At 53.1% G+C, this 21,875-nt stretch overlaps 1 protein-coding gene across 2 annotated transcripts; it reads left to right on the forward strand.

The window, feature by feature from the left end:
- Positions 1-1,289: 1,289 nt before the first annotated feature.
- Positions 1,290-21,246, forward strand: TPRN (taperin). Of its 2 annotated transcripts, none has more exons than XM_069873080.1 (4): positions 1,290-3,624; positions 18,592-18,774; positions 19,026-19,157; positions 19,548-21,246. In XM_069873080.1, the coding sequence occupies exons 1-4, from the start codon at positions 1,345-1,347 to the stop codon at positions 19,608-19,610; spliced, it is 2,658 nt and encodes an 885-aa protein (XP_069729181.1). In that variant the 5' UTR covers positions 1,290-1,344; the 3' UTR covers positions 19,611-21,246. The 2 variants fall into 2 exon arrangements, with proteins under 2 accessions (XP_069729181.1, XP_069729182.1); XM_069873081.1 differs by having other exon boundaries at positions 1,294-3,624; positions 18,592-18,775; positions 19,030-19,157.
- Positions 21,247-21,875: the final 629 nt, after the last annotated feature.

Raw genomic sequence — 21,875 nt, forward strand, 5'->3', positions numbered from 1 at the left:
CTGGGTGGAAAACTGGTTGGCTGGAGGGCCCAGAGAGTGGTGGGAAATGGGGTGAATTCCAGCTGGAGGCCAGTGACAAGTGGGGTTCCCAGGGCTCAGGGCTGGGTCCAGCCCTGTTCAATATCTTTATCAATGACCTGGATGAAGGCATCGAGTGCACCCTTAGCAAGTTTGCAGATGACACTAAGCTGGGTGGCAGCATGGATCTGCTGGAGGGTCGGGAGGCTCCAAAGGGATCTGAACAGGCTGGACCGCTGGGCTGAGACCAATGGGATGAGGTTTAACAAGGCCAAATGCCGGGTCCTGCACTTGGGGCACAACAACCCTGAGCAGCTACAGACTAGGAGAAGTCTGGCTGGAAACTGCCTGGAGGAGAGGGACCTGGGGGTGTTGGTTGACAGTGACTGAACAGGAGCCAGCAGTGGCCCAGGTGGCCAAGAAGGCCAATGGCATCTTGGCTTGGATCAGAAATGGCGTGACCAGCAGGTCCAGGGAGGTTCTTCTCCCTCTGTACTTGGCACTGGTGAGACCGCTCCTCGAATCCTGTGTTCAGTTCTGGGTCCCTCACCACAAGAAGGATGTTGAGGCTCTGGAGAGAGTCCAGAGAAGAGCAACAAAGCTGGTGAGGGGGCTGGAGAACAAGAGGAGCAGCTGAGAGAGCTGGGGGTGTTTAGCCTGGAGAAGAGGAGGCTGAGGGGAGACCTCGTTGCTCTCTCCAACTCCCTGAAAGGAGGTTGTGGAGAGGAGGGAGCTGGGCTCTTCTCCCAAGGGACAGGGGACAGGAAATGGCCTCAAGCTCCACGAGGGGAGGTTCAGGCTTGACATCAGGAAAAAAAAATTAATGGAAAGGGTCATTGGGCAGTGGCAGAGGCTGCCCAGGGAGGAGGTTGCATCACCTTCCCTGGAGGTGTTTAAGGGACGGGTGGACGAGGTGCTGAGCGACATGGTTTAGTGATTGATAGGAATGGCTGGATTCGATGATCCAGTGGGTCCTTCCCAACCTGGTGATTCTATGATTCTGTGACTCTACGAACCCCTTCCCTGCTCCTGCTGGCCACCCCATGGCTCATCCAAACCAGGATGCTCTTGCCCCTGCGGCTGATGCTCTGGACCAGCGCCCTCCTGGGTCCTAGCGCCGCCGCCACGAGCACCCGCGTCCTCCTGGGTCCTAGCGCCGACCCGATCCGTCCCCCCGCGTCCTCCTGGGTCCTAGCGCCGCCCCGCCCCGATCCCGACCGACCCGGGAGGCTGGACCGGGGGCGGCCGCCCCCGGTCCAGCCTCCCGGGTCGGTCGGGATCGGGGCGGGGCGGCTGCGCGATCGCAGTTGAGGCTCTGCCGCCGCCATGAGCAGCGCGGAGCCGCCGCTGGGAGCCGTGATGCGGGCTCAGCCCGCTTGGAAGCGGGAGATCTTGGAGAGGAAAAGAGCCAAGCTGGCCGGAGCGGCGGCCGCGGGGGTGGAAGACCGGGACGCCTCGTCGGGAGAGCGCTTGGTGGTGGCGGAAAGCTTGGGCCCGCTGCGGGAAAACCCCTTCATGCGGCTGGAGAACGAGCGGCGGCGGCTGCGCGGCTGCAGGGATGCTCGGCCCTTGCAGCAGCTGCTGGAGCTTTACAGCTCCGTGCCCGGCATCCGCACCATCCGAGCGGACAACATCCTCATCATCGAGTCCCAGCCCGCCGCTTGCTTCGCCGAGGGGGATGCGGTGCCGGGATGCCGCCGGGATGCTCTTTCTCCCCCTCCTCCTCCTCCTCCTCCTCTTCCTCCTCCTCCTCCCTGCTCTTCCTCGCCTCCCCGCCGCCCCGACCCGCTGCGGGAGCTGCTGGCCCGCCGGGGGGCCGCCCTGGCCGAGATCCGAGCCGAGCAGGTCGTGATCTACGAGTCGGCGGAGCCTCCCGAAGCCGCCGAACCGGGCACCGTCAGCCGCCTGCTCGAGAAGTTCGGGCAGCGGCCGCGGGGGGGGAGGCGGCGCCGGGACGGGGGCGGCGGGGAGGGGGCTGCTGCCCCCCAACCCCCGGCACCGCTCCCCTCTCCCCCCCGCGCCGCCCCCCAGCCGCTCCCGGCTCCCCCCAAACCCATCGCCCCCCCCCAACCCGCGGCTCCCACCCGGGCTGGCCCCTCTCAGCCCCCACCCCCCCGCGCTGCCGCCCCCCAGGCGGCCCCTGGTCCCCTCCCCAGGGCTGCCACCCCCCAGCACGCGTCTCCCCCCCGCGCTGCCACCCCTCCGCCGGGCCCTGCTCCCCCTGCTGGAGCTGCCACAGTCCCCCAAGTTGCCACCCCCCAGCCTTCCCCGCTTCAACCGGTCCCCACGTCCCCCCGGGCTGCCACCCCCCAGCCTGTGGCTCCCCCATCGGCTGTCCCCGTGTCCCCCCGGGCTGCCACCCCCCAGCCTGTGGCTCCCCCCTCAGCTGTCCCCACATCCCCCCGGGCTGTCACCCCCCAGCCTGTGGCTCCCCCCTCAGCTGTCCCCACATCCCCCCGGGCTGTCACCCCTCAGCCTGTGGCTCCCCCATCAGCTGTCCCCGCGTCCCCCCGGGCTGTCACCCCCCAGCCTGTGGCTCCCCCCTCAGCTGCCCCATCTCAGCCTGCAGCCCCTCTGACGGTCCCCTCTGCCCCCCGGGCCGTCTCCCCCAAACCCGCCGCTGCCCCCCAGGCCAACTGCTTTCTGCACAAGATCGGCTCCAACTCCTTCACCGTCACCCCGCGGGGGCTGCCCCCCGGCAGCCGCCTCCCCGAGCCTCGCGCCGTCGCCCCCGGCCGCCCCTCTGCGCCCAAGGGGCCCCCAGTGCCATCCGCCGGCGCTCCCCTCGCCAGAGCCAACACCAGGAGGCCAAAGCCGGAGGTGGCCGTGCTGCCCGGTGCCAGCCTGGCCCCCAGTGCCACCGCGGCCCCCCAGCCGCTCTCGGCCGCTGCCCCCCGTGCCGGCGGCTCCTTCCACATCCTCCCGGCCCCCAAGCCCGACCTGGCTGCCATCCCGGCCCACGACCTGCAGGCCCAGGCGTTGGCCAAGCTGCGCCTCAACTCGCGCAATTCCTTCGTCTTCGTGCCCCGCCAGGAGGGCGGCGCCGCTCTGTCCCGGGCACGGGAGGAGAAGACCCTGCAGGAACCTCCAAGGGCTTCCGCCCCGGAGCAGGAAGAGCCCGTCGCTTCCCGGCCGGCACCTCTGGATCCGTCGGTCCCCGTGACTTACATCGATGACATTGTGGAGCTGGAGAGCGGGGAGGTTTCCCCCGGGGCCGGCTCGGCTGCCAGGACGGGGAGCTTGGCGGATCGGCCTGGAGGAGCCAGCGCTGAGCTGGAGATGGAGTTTTCCTCCGTGCCGCTCTACAGGCCCCACTCTGCCTCCAGCCAGAGGGGAGGCAGCACCTTCACTGTCGTGCCCAAAAGGAAGCCCCTGGCCCCGGGGCCGCAGGCCCTCGCTGACGCCAGCGCGAGGCCACAGCGGGAGGAAGAGGAGGAGGACGAAGAGAGCAAAGGGAGAAGCAAAGCTGTGGAAAGCGTCGATGGGCCCCCAGTGGGGACGCCCCACAAAAAGCGCTACCCCACGGTGAATGAGATTGAAGTGATCGGGGGCTACCTGTCCCTGGAGAGGTCCTGCATGAGCAAGACGGGCTCCCGACGCAAGAAGGTAACGGCTTGGGGTGCTTCTGCTCTGCACAGCCAGGCTGAAAGTAACACCAGTTTTGGCTCTTCTACCTGTGCGGCATTGGGTGGGAAGGTGGGCAGTGTGATTCTGGTCGTCCTGGGAGCCTCTGGCTCTGAGCGAGGGGGCACCAGGTGCTGCTGGCTCAGTTGTCGAGGGTGGGATGTGACCTGTGTAACTGCAGGGCCTCTCCCACTGTTGCTTCCTGGAGGTGTGATGACAGAAGGGAAAATATTTCAGGTATTTAGGAAGCGGAGATGAGTGGCCTGGTTTTGGAGGGCTGCGGACTTGCCCCCTCTCCAGCCCTGCTCGCTGGCGGACACGTCGAGGTCCCCGTGGTCGCTGCCCGGCTTGTGGGACAGCACAGGGGGCAGAGTGTGACAACGTCCCCGCATTAATGATCTATTGATAGAGGCTCAAGAATTAGGTCTCTATTAGGCAGAAAGAGATCAGCGACAACTTAACTCCCCTTGATAGGATTGTACCACCTGCCTGCTCGTTCTGGCTGTGCGGCTGCATCTCGGAACATCCCTGAGATGTCGATTGCTCTGAGTGTCTTTGGAGTGAATGCTAGTTTTTTTCACTGCTTGCGGTTGAACTTAGATCCTTGTGAGCCTTAAACTGTGAATTTATCTTTATGTGGCTTGTTGCAATGCATCTGGATGTGATAAAGACAGTTATTTCACACCAGCGGAGCCAGGTGTGAATTGTTTGGCTCTGGAGGTGGCAAGGTGACAAGCAGCCTAGGTGTTGTGTTGTTACAAATCCTGATGGCTAAATCTGCGACCTGACAGGTTTTTCCATAGCGGGAAGAGTTGTTTGACATCCCGTTACCTAAATTCGACTAAATATTTGATGAACTGAATCCACGCGGGTGCCTGAGGCGCTGAGCATTCTAATTTGAGGAAATCCTTTGAGTAGGGTGCATCTCATTTAGAAGGGAAGCAGGGAGTGCTGTGTCTCGAGGTTTAATGTTGTGGAGTTTGTTCATAAGAGCACTCAGTCTGTGTTAATTTGATCATGACTAACAAAATAGCAGATCTGGAGCATGAGCGCCCTGAAATCAGGAATAAGCGAATAAGCAGAACTGTTGCTCGGTGCTCCTGCAGTTTTTTCCTCATTCACTTACAAGGAAAAGCTTGATCAGACTGGAATTGTTCTGCTGCTGAAATACCTGCTGGCTTGCACTCATTCCAGCTGTTTTCTTGGCTTTGCTTGGGGGATTAATTGGAATTACACCAAATCAGGTGCATGGTATAAATGGTGAAAATAGCAAGGTAATGTGTTACAGTTATGAGTACTCTTAGGACGGAGTGGAAAATACAGAGGGAACCTTGCAGTACAGCCACTCTTAAATAAACCTGGCTGCTAATGCAGCCCAAGGAGTTGGTTTCTCTGCGTGGGTGTTGCTCTTGGGGCAGCAGCCTTGCTGGTGAAAGGACATGAAGCCTCAAGTAAGCAAACCCAATTAAATGGTGCGTGGTGGAAGCCGTCCTGAAACTACAAAGAGGAGGGAGGGAGACGAGGACAAGGCTAGTGCCGCGACTGCATTGTTTAACGGCGGTCAGACACCAGAACAGGAACCTGTAGAAGTGGTGAAACCTCCATCCTTGGAGCTATTTGAAACTTGTGTGGGGAGAGCCTTGAGTAACTCATCAGGTCAGACCTGCTTGGAACAGGAGTCAGGGCTAAAGACCTCCAGAGGCCCTTTCCCATCTGAAAATATCACATGGGAATTTGAGATTGGTTAACAAGTGGGTTATCTGGTTAGTGTTAGATTTGTGTGACATTGGGCAGGTCATGTAGCTTCTCTGCCTGTGTTCTTAGCAGCTTAATAGCATTAACTGTCCCGCCCCGCAGGCACTCTGGAGGTGAAGAGTGCTGAGACGTATATACAGATGTGATGGCCTTTGCTAAGAATTACACGTGGGGGATGTCCTACCTGAGAACTTGGTTACAGTTCTAGTTTCTGAGGAGAGGGATGAGTTTCTGAGGAGAGGGGAAAGGCAGAGGAGGAAAAGCCTGGTACATTGCAGAGCTCACGAGGCTGCAACAACCGGGGACCCTTGGAAAGTAGGATCCAGCTTAAGGAGAAATAGTAGAGAGACACAAATTTCTGGGTAAAATTACATGTCGTGATGTATGAGGAGAGATACCAGGCTTGCTTTCAGTTCCCTTCCTGCTCGAGGTGGCAAGCACGGACTTTGCCTTTGTGGCGAGGGTTTAGAAGATGCCGTAGCAAACAGAAAGATTTCTGTTTACTCTTAACCTAGAGGATATTTGTGGCTTTTGCTCTGGGTAATAAGGCTGAGTGTTGATGCCTGAAAAGGAAGGAGCTTGTATTAGGACACATTCCTTGGTTTCTTCCCAAGAGATTGCTGTGTGTCGCCAAGGCAACTGACCAAAAATAAGGGTTCTGTTTTGTAGAGATGTTGGGGTTTTCAGAAACGTGGTTTTGGCCTGGATTGGGCAGAAGCAGACATTCCCTGTAAGCTGGAAGCTGCAGTTCTTCAGGAAAACCAATGTCTCTTTCTCTCTTGGAGGCATCAAAATCAAGCCTGATGCTCATGTCGGTGAGCAGCTACTGGGGTGTTTTGGGGTGATTCTCTCCAGGGAGACCTGCTGGATGAGCCTGTCTCCTGCTGAGCATCTTCCTTTCCAGACCTTGCCTTGGATTTGATGAAACGTCTTTAAGTATGCTCCTGCTCTAGAAAGTGGTGTTTAGTGAAACTTTGATGACTTGGAAAACTTCATCCACTTGCCAGTACCCAGCAGGAATCAGGGTGAGATAAGCAGCAGGTCTAGCACAGCCTGGAAATGCCGTGTTCCTGCGGGGCGGTGGGTGTCTGTGCTGGCAGTCAGGGACAACGATTTATTAGGAGGGAGAAGGGTGGTTCTGGCAGTTAAACTGATTGTTCTGTGAGGTGCAAATTGTGGTTTTCTTCAAATCCGGAAATTCAGCCTCCCTTTTCCGTCCCCTTGGCTGGCCACTGATTGCCTGACTATGGTAGGGGTGCCAGCAAAACAGAGCTGACTCGGTCCACGTCCTCTGGTCCCCATCCTCTGTGGTGTTTTGGAGCAGGAGGATGGCTGGGAGAGCATGGGAGTGGAGCTCCAGCCCCTGCTCTCAGCTGTGCGGCTGCAGGGTAGAGTTGTACTTGTGACTTTGCTGTGACCTGCTGGTGTTCAAGGCCTTTCAGGAAAAACAGCTTTATTGCTCCATCCAGACACTTCAAATATGTGAAGCAGCTGGTTTGGGGTTGGAGCTGGATCTTGGGCTTATGAGGCGGGGGAGAAATGCTGTTCCTGTGCTGGAATAAAAAATGGGCTCCCAGCTATCTTGTGCAGCCAGAGCTGCTGCGGTGGGACAGTTTCCTTCACCCGAGGCGCGGAAGGTGAGTGTGGGGTTGTGTATGAGGGGGCAGGGTCTGCAGGTGGAGGGCAGAGCCCCAGTCGTTCTCATCCCAGGGAGTCGTGCTGCCCGTGTGAGCAGGGAGTTTGAGCTCTTGTCCTCCTACGGACATGAAGGTGCCCTGAAGGGCTGTTCATCTGCTCCGTAGCTGTTCTGAGAGCTCCCCAAGTGCTATCACAGTTAGTTCAGATAAAGCGGTGGAGCTATGACTTCAGTGTGAGCGTGGAGGGATCATTTGAAGCTTTGAAGGGATGTGCTGGGTTTCAAGCGCTAGGCAGCTGCTGGAAGGGGCTGGCTGAGCTGCCAGCGAGGACAGGATACGTGTGCAGGGGTGGAAGGAGGCCTGCTGACCTTTATTCTAAACAGGGAGTGGGGCAGAGGCTGCAGAGCGCCTCCAGTGACCTCTGTTCAGTGCTCGTCTTCATACTCTTTTACTGCAGAAGTTTGCTGCAGGATGTGGATCTTTGGGATCTTGGAGAATAAAATCTAGCTCGGCTGAGCTGACAAGAGCCAATCATGGTTTGGTTACCTGCCAAAATAACGTACAATAAAGTTGTCAGCGAGATAGAAATCTCGGTTTCCATAAAAAACATGTGACTGGCATGTTGGAGCGAGTGCTTGGAGAGGACTGAACGCTGCTGAGCCAACAAGGGTCCCAAGAAGCAGCTGTCTGTTTTTCAGGCTTCGTGTTCTTATGTCTCTGGAGGCCGGACTCTGCTGCAAAGGTCCTGTGGGTACAGAATTTGCCACAACTGTGCTCTTTCTTTACATCTTGCCACTCCTGCAGTTCATCCCAAGCTACAGCGTGTTGGCCCTTTCGAGGACCTGGCACCTCTTTGGGATCCTGCAGGGAAGGTTATGTCTGGCCAGGCCACCCAGAGTCCTGTAAATAACAGGACTTGTGAGCCAGCAGACATCAGATTGTTGGTGGCTTTAGTGGCTTTTGCTTGTCCCGGCTGGCAGTTTGCAGCATGCTGGGAGGTGAGCTGCAGCCTGGTGTAAACAGGGCTTACGAGAACAAAGTCGGTGGGTCCTAACCGACGGAGTCGAATGCTTTCCTCCTTCTTTCAAACTTATCTTCAAAGATGTTCAGTTGAACTTCAAAAGGTTCCAGCTTACGTGCACTTCAGCATGGTCCATTTTCTACCCATTTGAGCTGCATAATGCCTGAGCATGGCTTCCAAATGCCCACTTAAATGTCTGTTAAGAAATTATTCTAAACCTCCCTCGGCTTTTCATCATGGGCAGGATTGGGCAGTGGTTTTGTTGGTCAAACCTGCTGAGCTTCTTGCTCGGTAGCTTTCCATGTGCTCTGTTTTGCTGGAGATAGTCTCCTGTGAGAACTAAGTGTAGGCTCAAGATGCTGGCAAGGAGGAACACTTACAACTGTTGCCTGGACCTGTTTGGAGCGAGTCTGCACAGTGTGGAATCTAAATACAGGTGACTGCCTGGAGTATTTGCAGCATATAACACGAGTAAATTAACCATAACACAAGTTAATTAACCATTACATAAGTAAATTATCGTGGTGGTAGAAGCAAAAAGCTCTCTGCAAAATTGACATCGATTCCCTCATAGAATAGAATCGTGGAATCATTAAGGCTGGAAAAGACCTCTAAGCTCATCCAGTCCAACCGTCAGTCCAACCCCACCATGCCAGCTAAACCGTGCATCAAAGTGCCACAGCAACAAGGCTTTTGAACTCCTCCAGGGAAGGAGACTCCCCCACTCCTCTGGGCAGCTTGTGCCAACGCTTCACCACTCTTCCAGTAAAGATTTTTTTCCAAATATCCAATCTAAACCTCCCCTAGCACAACTTAAGGCTATTTAATCTCATCAGATCACTTGTTACTTGGGCTCAGGACAAAGATTTATGTTATTTAGGTCTCGGAGAGCTGTGCATTCCTGTTCTGTTTTCTGTCTCGTGGCTGTGCTCGGGCAAATACTTGTCTGCCACTTCAAGGAGGGGCTGCACTACAGATCTGACAGGAACGGATTGGATTTTTGCTAGATGAGGTCAGCAGTGACAAGTCCTGGATGCTCAGGTTGGTCCCTCCCCAGGAGAGGTGATTTCCACTAGCTGTCAGCTGCGAGCAGAGCTGTTTCACCCACACAGTGCAAGTTTTCTGCCCTACCCTAATTCTGGTCTTTAGCCTGTGATGTTGATGACTTAAGACTTCAGAAATCAGGATCTTGTTGTGGTTACAGTTTTGAAACCACCTCGCGAGCCGGGCCCGAGGCGATCGGTGGGGAGGTGGGTGGTTTTTTGTTGCCAGCTCCTTGTACTCCACGCCTGGCAGAGCAGATAAGTCATATTTATCTCATCTCTGCGGTGAGGAATGTTCTGCAACTCCGGGATTCTCCGTGGCCTTGCCGCTCCCGTGCTTCGCCTCGTGCCGCAGGGACAGTCTGAGCTGCTCCCAGATTCCCCCCGGTTCTCTTCCTCCCGGCCCCTGCACAGGGAACAGGACAGAAGAGCTAAAATAGAAACTGTGACGCAAATAAGCGAGGAGGCTGCCTTTGAGGCTGGTTAGGACTTGCCCAGGGCTCAGCCTGCCCCAGGGCTTGAGGAGATTTGGAGTGCTTTGTGCTCCATGTTCTGATCACGAGGATTACGGTGAACGTTATCTTAATCGGTTTCCTTAATCTGTGGACCAGATTGGAGATGGTTTATAGTTTCCCTCCATCTCAAGTGTTCTGCTTCTCTTGGGTCAGGATTTTCCTCCTGACTCTGCTTTTTCCAGTCGGGGTGTTCTGGAGAAGGGCTGAGGAAGTGCGCACTCAGGCTGGCTAAGGCAGAAGTCCTCGTTATATGTGGGAAACAGGAGGAGAAATTAAAATGTTGAGAATTTCCAAGTTCAGCACCAATACAGGAAAGCTGGGGAGAGGCTCTTGATCAGGGAGTGCAGGGACAGGATGAGGGGGAACGGTTTTAAGCTGAAAGAGGAGAGATTGAGATGAGATTTTAGGAAGAAATTTTGCTCTGAGGCTGGTGAGAACCTGGCCCCAGTTGCTTAGAGCAGTGGTGGCTGCACCATCCCTGGAGGGTTTCCAGGCCAGGTTGGATGGGGCTGAGAGCCTCCTGATCCAGTGAGAGGTGTCCCTGCCCATGGCAGGGGTGGAACTGGATGGGCTTTGAGGTCCCTTCCAGCTCAAACCATTCTGCAATTATATGAAATCTTGGTGAGAGCCACCATAGCAGCATCTCCTCCACCTCTGGGGTTGTGCTTGCCCCTTTTGAGAAGAGCCTGGGCACTTTAACCTCTATTTCTAAACCCAGTCCCATACTTGTGCCAGCAGCGAGGCATGGGTGTGCTGCGAAGCTGTAATGATATTTCCAGATAGTTTGTTTAGGAAGAGTCATGTGAAGTGTCTGTATCGCACAGAAACTTCCTGGGAAGATTTGGACTGAAGGAGCTCAGTGGTAATGTTTTCCGAGAGGTGCCCTTCAGATGATCTTGGGAATGTAGCAGGATGGAGCTGCTCTTGTGCAGGCACTTGCTGGGCTATAGGTGAGCCGAAGGAAGTGTCTCAGACACTACGAGAGCAAAACAGTTGCGTGCTTAGGGAAATTGCATAGCTTGCAGCTAGTCAAAATGCTGGTCTGAGGGCATATCCGTAAGCCACACGGTGAGCTCATTGCTCTTAGTCACTTCTCACCCAGGAAGTTATCTTCTGCATATTAGTAGAGCAGAAAAAGGGCAAGAGGGACATGAACTCGCTTATACAGCTGATTCTGTTCATGTTACTGAAGCCTTTTGCTCCTGAAGACTAGAATGATTTCCTTGCCAGGGTAGGAAGTAATTCTGTCCCCAACCTCCCTGTATTTCCTGGGAAGTGATGCTCCATCTGTCCCGTTCCAGCTGGAGATGACTCACGCTAACCAAACCGAAGTACGTATTTGGGCTGCTCTGGTCAGTCTTGGTTCACAGAAACCTTTGTGGGTGGCATCTCCCAGCACTGCTCTGAGTTGCAGCTGCAAACGGGAGGCTGAGTTGCCCGTGAAGCAGAATCCTCTGCTGTTTGGGAGTTTTGTGTGTTGTTTATAAAGATGCCGAGTCTTGGCGCTAATTGTGTCTTGTTTGTGCCTGCTCTCTTTGTGTATTCAGATGATATCTGTCTCTTCTGTTGGGAGATTTGTCCAATTCTTATGGGCCAAATAAGGAATATTTGAGTTGCTTGTTAAGCTGTGGAAGTCTCTGGCTCCTCTGGCCACAGATGTGCAAAGGAATGGAGGGATCCTCAGTGAATTGCTGCTTTGTACTGTGCCAGACTGGGGCTCCAACTCCCTGTGGCCAGTTGGGTGCTTCTTGTCCAACACAGTCACGGGAAGAGTTAACAACACTGCCTGTCCTGTGATGCTCTCCAGGACTGTCCCTACCCTGTCCTTTCTCATCAGGAATTTGAAACTTCCCTGGGTCTTATGCAAGGAGTTTAATATTTCGAATCTCCATGCATTGCTCCTATCTACCATGTGCTTCAGCATATTGATTACACAGAGCTGCCTTTGTGGGTTGCCTTGTAAATGAAGACTTTCTCGGTTTGCCTTGTGGCTTGGGAGCTGGGATGCGATTCTGGAGGCAACCTCTCCTTTGCCAGCAGCACACTACTGCTGTAAATCTTTAGTGCTTCTGGTCTATTCAGTAACCGACTCTGCAGTGCAGTTAATGGTTGAGCAAAACTCAGTGTCACTCTTGGGAAACTCTTCTTGGAAAAGTGTGATCAAGTGAGCTTATTGTGGAAAAGCCAAGTCGTGTGTCCCAAAACCTCTTTGTTTTGTACAAAGTGACAGAGCAGTACGTTTCTGAAGTGCTATCTTCAACTTTCTGGCCAGGCTTAGGCTGCTTCAGCCACAGCAGCGCAGGGTTAATCTGATATAGGAACTAAATCTCAAGTCCATTCCTATGGGTACGTGTCAGGGAAAAACCCTTTCTTCCTGTGTCAAGGAAAGGCTTTAGAGGTACAGAAGCTTCTTATCTTCTCTTAAGTGACAGCAAATACCTTGGTAGCATGCTGATAGTCCTGGGCCAAGCATGGAGTGATTCAACAGTTTGGGCTGACAAAGGGCCATGTTATCACACAGGTACAGGCATGTAGGTTAGCTCATTGCTAACTTCTGTGAAATGGTTATTTTCCCCAAAATCCTTTATCTAAAAGTTTCAGAGGGAAATCTGCATCTCGTAAGAGTTGTCTGGCTCATTGACTGCAGGTTATAATGACAAAACGAAGGCCATTGTGGAGGTATCACAGAATGGTTTGGGTTGGAAGGGACCTTAAAAGATTATCCTGTTCCAGCCCCTGCCATAGCCAGGGACACCTTCCAGTGGATCAGGCTCAAAGCCCCATCCAGCCTGGCCTTGAACGCCTCCAGGGATGCTGATTCTCCAGCTCGTTTTACCAAATTTGCTGATCTGTGAGAATGACTGGGTCAGATGGAAAGACCAGGGTAAACCCTTTGCACGTTTTCGGCCACTGTAAAATATCTGCTTCTGCTCTCTATTTTCAGTCAGGCAAGCAGTGATTTGTCTGCGCAGGGAGCTTCCCTCTCACCCCGTGGCAGCATGGATGCTGTTCTGTGTTGGGACCCCCACCTCTCTGCACGATCCTGAGCTCTGCTGTGCAGAGCCTTCGCCAGCCTACTGGGGTTTGGTGCTGGAAGAGCTTTCTTGACCAGCTCTGGCTGCTCTTCTTGACAACCCCTGTATCCACAGGCTTCCTGCTCTTCTCCCATCTCTCCGCTGCAGTTCTCCTGTACCTACTGTGATGTCATGTGCTTTTTTCTTGTTGGCCAAATCTTCAGATAACAGGATAGCAATGAATGTGGTGTGAGACTGCACAGAACCATAAAGTGATACTCCAATACACTGATTTTTGTGCATGCTTGTTCTGTCAGAGGTTTCAGTCAGTCACTCTTGTATTCAGGCTGAATTGTTGTCTGCCCTCCCTGCAGGTATCAGCCAAAACCCTCCTGCAGCTGCTGCTGAGAGAGGAACGGGTGTTTGGCTGGCCAGGCGTGAAAAGCTGTTGAACCAGCTGCTCTAAATCACAGCCAGCAGCACATCACACGCCAGGCCTGTCCCAGGGAGTCAGGGCAGCCGCTAGTATTGTCATTTCAGGATTATATTGCTTTGGAGAGAGCATGAGGAGAGGAAAATAAGTACCTGAAAAAAGAGCAAATCTTGATCCCTGATGCTACTCAGCTGTTTGGATTGTGTGAAGCTCTTGGGTAGCATAACCACAGTACTGAAAAATTGCTGTGTCCCTCTTGTTTGGGTGTGCTGGGGGCACCGTGTGATGTTGGCAGGGGCAGGAATAAACTCCAGCTTGCCATGCCATCCGGCTCCTCAGGACGGCAGCGCTGCCCCTCACAGCCCCCTGCAAGAACCAGGGTCTGGGAGATGCTGTTGGCAGTCGCTGTGCAGGGAAAGGGGAACAAGCGCTGTGTTTTCAGTCCCTACAGAGTCTGCTGTGATGGGGATCAGTGTGCCATCCTTAAGTCTTCTTGCTGGAATATCAAAGGGTGATTTTTCAAATTTTTGTTTTAATACCTAGAACAATTTTTGTTTTCTTGCGGTTACAAGGTGAGGATTTGGATTGCCAAGGAGGTTCATGTTCAAAAGGTGTAGAGCACTGTACATTATCACTGCTGCTTTGCCACAACTACCAAGAAACAGGTGTAATAATGGGTGGAGAAGAGAAAAGCCACACTAAAGGGACTGCTTCTGGAGTTAAGGATGCAGATTAGCCCCATGGTTTGCTCCCAAGGCTTGTGATGATACCCCTGGTTTGTGAGAAGTTGCTTGTTTGTGCTTTCATTAACTGTGGAGTCTTGTAGGCTTTCCCACCTTGGCTTTTGGAGGCGAAGTGCCTGCTGACTTGTGTTGTTTGTGCCATGGGTTGGTTTCTGTAACCTGGTTATTTTTATTTCTAATTTGTCTCTGTACCAAGGGGGTTCTTTGGCTGTTGCTCTGGGTGCAGGCTGGGGCCTGACAACCTGCATCACCTGGAACAAGGCTGGCTTATCTTCTTTTCTAAGTAAGCCATGTATGACTACTCAGATCTGCCCTTATTGGCAGTGTTTACCCTGGCTTCTCTTTCCTGGGTACTCAATTACTCATTACTGTTCAAATCCTAGCGAATAAATAATGTTTCTTGCTGTGGTAACAAGAATCTGGTGGCTGAGCAGCGCAATATGGATACGTGGTTTGGGCCTGGACCCTGGCTTTGTGACACAGTCCTGGGTGAAGCATTCAGCTGAGCGAGTAGTGACAAATCCCTGCAAGCATTCACAACTGAAGGGTGCAAAATTCTTCTTTTCCACAACTGGCAGCTGCTGCTGGGGCAGGAATGGGAGAACCGCTGCTGAGACACAGGGAGCAGAGTCCTCTGATGGTGCTGGAGCATGCTTGGCTCTTCTGGGATATAGTTTTCTTTTAAAGAAAACTGCCCTTTTGTACTTCCATAAAAATGGTCTGGCAAGAGACTGGCTGGCTGCTGGCTGTACTATCAGTGGGCTCCTGTTTTTTCCCTTTTCAATGGTTCCTGGGGCTGTCTGCTTGTGTTCACTACACACAGTGCTCAGTTCTGTTCATCAGCTGCTTGGAGGGTTTCTTAAGGCAGATATACTGCCCCTAGTTTTGCCTGAATAAGTTGCCTTCCATCTTCTGTTGAATCAGAGCTGCTTTGTGCTTCCCTGAAACAGTCTTGTGCTTGGGAGGGGAGCGCAGGAGGGGAACCAGGGTGATGCCACGGCTTCTTGCACATTTATTGCTTTGGGTTTTGGGACTGTGTTCCCATCAGCTCTTGCTCTGCAGAGCCTCCTCACTGGAGTCCGACACTGTGCCAGCGCCTGGTTGTTCCTCTGGTGTTTGCTTTGCCTGGGTGCGTCCAAGCGCTTTATTACCAAGCGGCTGTAGGGCTCTTTCTCCTCCTTGGCAGCAGCTTGCTGGGTGCAGGGGGTGGGACGCTCCCACACAGCAAGACAAGGTGGATTTTGGGGGGGGTCTTGCGCCGGGGTGTGTTCACACCAAGCCCGCTGTCAGCAGGAAGCGTTGCTGAAGCAGCAGATCATCTGGTTAGCGGCTCTTCCACGGCCCTGGGCACGTGGGGCTGGCGGTGCTGTGGTTAATGATTGCTCTTTTTGAACAGCTTCAGCCTAGTGGCCTCTCTGCTGCAAGTACGTGGCAAACACCAGTGGCAAAGCGTTCTGCAGGGTGCCCAGCCCAGCCCCGGGAGCAAGCGTGGCCGAGCCGAATTGGCTGTGGGCAAGCGGGAGCTGCTGTGGCTCAGGACTTGCGCTGGGCTGCTGGCCCGTGTCTCTGGGCGCTGCACTGGGGCATCTCATGGTCATTGCTGCTGCTTTCTACTCTCTGGGTTTGCTCCCTGGTGAGGCCGTGTTCTCCTCCTGCACTACATGCAGCTTTGTGGACTCTAAGCCAGTTTTCTTAGAGATTTCCTCCTGACAGCAGAAAACCAGGAAAACTGAGTTCCATCTCCCAAGCTTAAATTATAAAACCAAGGCACATCTCTCCCATCCGCTTTATTTTCTGTGTTTAGCCAAGCTCTTCTTGCTCTTCAGCACAGTTGGCAGCACTGTTGAGAGGCTTGTGTGCAGTGTCTGGTTCTGGGATAGCTTCTGAGCTTCCAGGAGCACCGGGCACCTCCACTGCATGTGGCCGTCGTGCTTGGCAGCGTGGCTTGTCCCTGCAGTACAGAAACCACATTGTGAGCCTTCCCTCCTCGCTCTGCCGCCTGGCTCGGGTCAGGGAGCATCTAGGTCAGCGACAGGGGTGAGAAATTCAGGGAACAGCAAGCGGGATGTTCTGATCTTCAAGGACATTTTATTCCAAACCCTTTTCTGTGAAATACAATCATTCCTGTCCCATTGTGTCATCGGGAGAAGGTCAGAGTGGCTCTGGTCACGGCTGGGCCAGGGAACAGGGAAAGGCAGCTGGTTGCCCTCACTGCTGTTTCCATCCTGCCTTCTCTGGGGAGCGTGGGAAAGGGAGCCAGCCTGTGTCCGAGGTACGTACCTGGACCCTGGTACGTCGGTCCTGGGCCGAGCAGCACACGGCTCCATCGTGCATGATTACGGTGCGGAGGAGGCATTAGGCACCCCCTGTTACCTGGCTGTGATTCAAGCTCACCACAAGAAGGATGTTGAGGCTCTGGAGAGAGTCCAGAGAAGAGCAACAAAGCTGGTGAGGGGGCTGGAGAACAAGAGGAGCGGCTGAGAGAGCTGGGGTTGTTTAGCCTGGAGAAGAGGAGGCTGAGGGGAGACCTCGTTGCTCTCTCCAACTCCCTGAAAGGAGGTTGTGGAGAGGAGGGAGCTGGGCTCTTCTCCCAAGTGACAGGGGACAGGACAAGAGGGAATGGCCTCAAGCTCCACCAGGGGAGGTTCAGGCTGAACATTAGGAAAAAATTTTTCACAGAAGGGGTCACTGGGCACTGGCAGAGGCTGCCCAGGGAGGGGGTTGAGTCACCTTCCCTGGAGGGGTTTAAGGCACGGGTGGACGAGGTGCTAAGGGACATGGTTTAGTGTTTGATAGGAATGGTTGGACTCGATGATCCGGTGGGTCTCTTCCAACCTGGTGATTCTATGATTTGTGGCTGTTCTGAAAAGCAGCAGTGAAATGCTCAGTTTTGCCTCGAAAACCCTTATCACCCTCCCAGCTCCAGCGTGTCCGTCTATGGGTAGCGCAGAATAATGCAGCAGCCGTTGTGCAGCCGCAGGATCAGCTCCCAAAGCAGCAGCAGGGTTGCACTGGTCTCCCCATGAGGGAGGCACAGAGGGAAGCGGCTGCTGGGACAAGAAATACGTGCAGCTGGGCATCACGTGTGGTTGCTCGATAGATGCTCGGGGCCTTGTGCATGTTTCTCAGGCTGGACTGTGGTTTTGTATGAGGAAGTGGAAGTATGGTAGAGGGGGAAAATGTGCCGCACTTTGTTCTTGCCAGTCATTACACAGCATCACAAGAGATCTTCTGAACCATCCTACTGCCTCTCACAAGCAACCATGTCCTTTTAATTCTGTTCATAACCCTATTAGCCTCAGTTTTAATTCTAGTTAGAAGTAAAGTGATCACACCACCCTTTTAGGCAGCTGCTCCTGAACCTTGATCTGCATTGGCTTGATACTTCCCTGCTTTTGGCATAAATTTATTCCTGGCAAGCTTATCCTCCTTGTTTGTCTGTTGTGTGCTGGCATCAGCAGTTCTTCTCTGCTCCTTGGTGTTCATGTTCTTGGTGTACTTACAAAGAGCTGTTATGCTTTCTCTCAACCTTCATCTTCATTCGTGTGAACAGGCTGAATCCTCTCTCCTCCCATTGAGATAACTCGGCCAGATCTTCTGAGCAGAATGGTAGATGATGAGTAGGATGTGTAAGGCTGCAGGGGAACAACCCCTTCCCTCAGCTTTGCCTTTCAGCTCGGAAGGGACATCTGAAGTTACTGTCTCTGGGTTTGAGTGTCGGGGTTGATGCAGAAACCGGAGCAAGCCCCCTGGGGGCTACCACAGTGCTCCTGGGGCTGGAGAAGGTGGCATGTGAGTAGAAGCTGAGGGAGATGGTTTGCTCAGCCTGGGGGAGACAAAGGGGCATCCACTGCCTTCCACTCCCTGCTGAGTGTCACAGGGAGGATGGAACCAGGCAGTCCCTATTTCCAGTGGAAGTGCTCTGCTTTATTCCCTTTGTTTAAGCAGCATCCTAGTGATGATTACAGTCCTGTAGCCAATCCAAAATTTTCTTTCTGTTATTCATTGGTGATAACGTTTTCTTAACCTAAATGTTGATCTTACATATTGGCACATTTCTAGTGTTCTTGCTCTCCAGTTTTCTGAATGACCCATAAAATTCTGTTTTTTCCTTGATGAACTCCCACATTGGACTCATCTTCATTCTTGGTCTCCCAGTTGTTGTGCAAAGGTCAGTAGTGAGAATACTAAACAAAACTGGTTTCAGAACCTTTAAGTACCTCCTACTTGTCTAGTATTTTTGCTGTTACCGTCTCTGCTTTAGCTGCTTCTGTTTCCTCAGTCTCGGTATTAAACCCTGGGTTTATCAAACTTAAATAGCTTTTTGCCAGGATGTCCTCCTGGAAATGATCACCAATGTTTCTGCTGCTGATCACAGGTACACAAATGGCTTGGCAGGCATTAGAGACGTTGCCTTTCCAACATGTGGATGCTTTTCTGTCCTTCTTGGCAACACTGGTCCCTCTTAAGGGACGTGCCGGCAGCTCCTCCTGCCTGCTGGGTATCTTGGTGTTAGATGATGGCCAAGTGTGTGCCAGGGTGAAAAGCTAGAGGTGCTCTTCACCTCTCAGCCTCCTGACTCCATCCCATCGATTTGGCTCTCTGTGGTTTCTCTCAGCACAGTAGGGGATTCGGCAAGGCACAGGGGGAAGGGTGGGAGATGTGTAGTGGCTCCTCTAAACCTGGGTGAAGCCCTGGAGTGGGAGGTGATCTTTGCTGGAACAAATATTATGATCAATGTATTTCTTTAATGCTGGTTTCTAGTAATTTCCCTTTGCTGTTGTCTAGATGAAGATCTCTTTCAATGAGAAAAGTCTGCAGACTATGTTTGAGTACCCGTCAGAGAGCTCACTGGCTGAAGAGGAGGACGAGGAAGAGGCAGGACGTGCTTCTGAAACAGAGGAGAACAAGTCTCGCACCTTTTACATTCCACGCCCAAATGGCACTTTGCCTCCCAGTACACCTAACTCAGGTGAGTGGCCACCATGTTGGCACTGAGGGGTTATTGGTGATGTCCCACACTGTCCACGCCTCCTACAGACCCTCGTGGGGCTCCACACAGGTGGAAATGCTGATGGTGGTAACTTATGACCTTGGTGGGGACAAGGCTTGCACCAGAACAGGGAAATGGCAGGTGGGCAGTTTCCATGCTGTCGCTGCCAGGATCTTGATCCTGGTTCTTTTGGGACAGTGAGAAATACTCACACGAATTTGTCCTTCCGGCAGATTTATCCAGCTACACCCCAAAGCACTCTGTGAAGTTCAGTGAGTGGCAGGAGCAGAAATATGAGGAGATGCCTGCTGCAGAGAGACCCCTCCCAAAGGAAGCTAATTCCCCGGGGAACCAAGTCATGGTGAGACTTTAAATAAGCTTTAAACTGGCTGTATCCCGCTGAGCCCTTATCCTAGTGCTCCGGTTGGGCTGTGCTTTCCACGGACGGGCTGTGCCTTCCACGAACACCCATGTGCCTGTTCACAGCCCACGGAGGGGAGCCACCACTCACAAAGGGACAACACAAGGTCCCACTGCCACTGGCAGACCTGCCTCTCCCTGTGCGTGCAAAGGAGACCTAAGGCAGCTGGCACACTCTGTATAATAATTCAGGGCACGCTTGGAGGGGGGAATTAAACACACTTGTTAGCCCTGGGCAAGGTGCCGATACAGCTTTCACCATCCGAAGGTGTGGGTACTCAATTGCTTTGGATTTGATAACACCTCCATGCCACCTCTGCTTTCTCCACAGCTCACGCCAGCAGAGAAGGGCGGACTCTCAGATTTCAGCAGCGAGCCTGCTCTCTATTTTTGATCGCTGCATCTTCCAGCCTGCAGCAGCAGCTGCTGGACGAATGGAGTCAGTGCACCTTCCCTGCGTCCATGCAAGCACCATGGAAATAATTTTCCGGGTCCCTCTCTTACCACAGTTTTCACTGGATCCTGATGCCAAGGGTGGACTAGATGCTATTGGGCATCTTCAGAGAATATTTGCACTGGATTCTGGGACCAAACTACTACTTTTAAGGTGTATGATTTATTCTACCTGTGGCCTTGCGTATTCCTTGTTCAAGATCAGCTGCCAATTGGCCAAGCATTGTAAGAACGGAGCTGTAATCCTGGGATGGATGTAGATTCTCTCAGTGCTTATCTGAGTCTGCTCATCCAGGCACTGATTGGGGTCTGGATGGCTTTCGAAGTACATCTCCCAGAGTATCCTGGGCAGTTAGCTGGATTCGCAGCAGTGGCTAGGATCTGGTGGCTGGATTGGGTGTCATTTGGAAAACCATTGAGGGTTCCTGCTTTGTTCTTGGGATGTTTCTGGGTCTTGTTTCCCTGAACCATCATGGAATTGATGTGCCAGTTCTTGTGAAGGAAGCTGGATGCACTGTAGGAAGGATGGGAAGGGGAATAAAAGCGTTTGGCTTTAGGTGTCATTTTTGCACTGCCCTCTAAGGAAGTGTCCAGAGTGGCTGGAGCCTCCTGACAGTTCCCAGACACTGGCCATAGCTCCGATCTGTCCATACCCGGCCGGGGCCTCCAGCCTCTGGGGGCTGTGCTGCAGTTTGCCAGTTCCTTGTTTTTTGCTTTGTTCCAGCACCTAAGGGGGTCAGGCTCAAGGTTTATCCATCTTGGTTGGCAGGGAGGCTTCCTTTTATCTGTGCTTCTGTTGCTCCTCTAATGCACAGCGCAGGAGAGCCAGTTAAATCCTTTATTCTGCAGAACTTCAACAAGGAATATGTTTTTTTTTTTCCTAGGATTTTCATAGTTTTGTTGTAATTGTTTAATGCAGCCAATATACAAAAGAATCTGCTAGACTCTTCCATTTAAGTTTTCTACTACTGTAAACTCAGGGTCAAAAATAGCACTCTGGAAAAGACAGAATGCTGCTACTAATGTGATTTGTACTTCTGGGATTAAAAGAGATGCAGTTGGAATAGACGCGGTGTCTTTGGGCTTCATGAATGAGCGGTACCCCAGCGCGTGGCTCAGTCTAAAGGAACGGGCTGGTATCTCTGATTAAACTGGATACTTTCATTGGTTTGTCTGTTCTATACAGACAATGAATGATGAATGAAAGCATTGGAGGAGGCTGCCCAGGGTTGTGGGCGAGTTGCCATCCCTGGAGGGATTTAAAAGACAAGTAGATGTCGTACGTGGGAATATGGTCTTGTGGTGAACCTAGCAGGGCTGGATCGATGGTTGGACTTGAGGATCTTAAGGGTCCTTTCCAACCAAAACTATTGGATGAATGTCTGGTCAGGCTGATGCTGGTCCCTGAACTGAAAATGCTCTCCATACCTTGCGCTTGTTCTGGTGTACAGTGGTGCAGCATGAAGAAGGCCATTCTGCTGAAAAGCACTGTGAGGAATGAATGTTGGGACATACTTTCTCCTAGGTGTTCTCGTCTTCTGCCCCGGGTGCTGAAGTATTTCTGGAAAGATAACACACACACACAAAAAAACCCCAAACCCAGACACTCAGCTGTTTATTGGATGGTGGCTAGAGGGCCACAAAGGAACGCACCTCCATGTGCTTCAAAGCTTGCCCTTTCCAAGCTAACTCATGATGATGAGGGTTAGAGGGACGAAGAACTTGTGCTATGAGGACAGGCTGTGAGAGTTGGGGTTGTTCAGCCTGGAGAAGAGAAGGATCTGGGGAGACCTTAGAGCAGCTTCCAGTACTGAAAGGGGCTCCAGGAAAGCTGGGGGCGGACGTTTTACAACAGCCTGTAGTGATGAGGGGGGATGGATTTCAGTTGGAAGGGGGAAGATTTAGATTGGACATTAGGAAGAAATTCTTCATGATGAAAGCAGTGAGGCCCTGGCCCACATTGCCCAGGGCAGTGGTGGCTGCCCCATCCCAGGAGGTGTTCAAGGCCAGGTTGGATGGGGCTTGGAGCAACCTGATCCAGTGGGAGGTGTCCCTGCCATGGGCAGGGGTTTGGCACTGGAGGGGCTTTGCGGTCCCTTCCAACCCAAGCCGTTCTATGATCCTGCCTGCTCCCCCTGTCACCTCCCAGGAGCAGCATGCAGCTTTCAGCACGTCTGCCTCTGCCATGACACAAGAACTGTGGAAA

Source organism: Phaenicophaeus curvirostris, chromosome 20 (genome assembly GCF_032191515.1).
Source record: "Phaenicophaeus curvirostris isolate KB17595 chromosome 20, BPBGC_Pcur_1.0, whole genome shotgun sequence".
NCBI lineage: Eukaryota > Metazoa > Chordata > Aves > Cuculiformes > Cuculidae > Phaenicophaeus > Phaenicophaeus curvirostris.

Bases quoted from the DNA above. Each gene is read 5' to 3' on its own strand.
- TPRN (XM_069873080.1), top strand. From the start codon at position 1,345: ATGAGCAGCGCGGAGCCGCCGCTGGGAGCCGTGATGCGGGCTCAGCCC. The intron at 3,625-18,591 runs GTAACGGCTTGG...GCTGTTGTCTAG, and splicing joins CGGGCTCCCGACGCAAGAAG to ATGAAGATCTCTTTCAATGA. The intron at 18,775-19,025 runs GGTGAGTGGCCA...TTTGTCCTTCCG, and splicing joins CTCCCAGTACACCTAACTCA to GCAGATTTATCCAGCTACAC.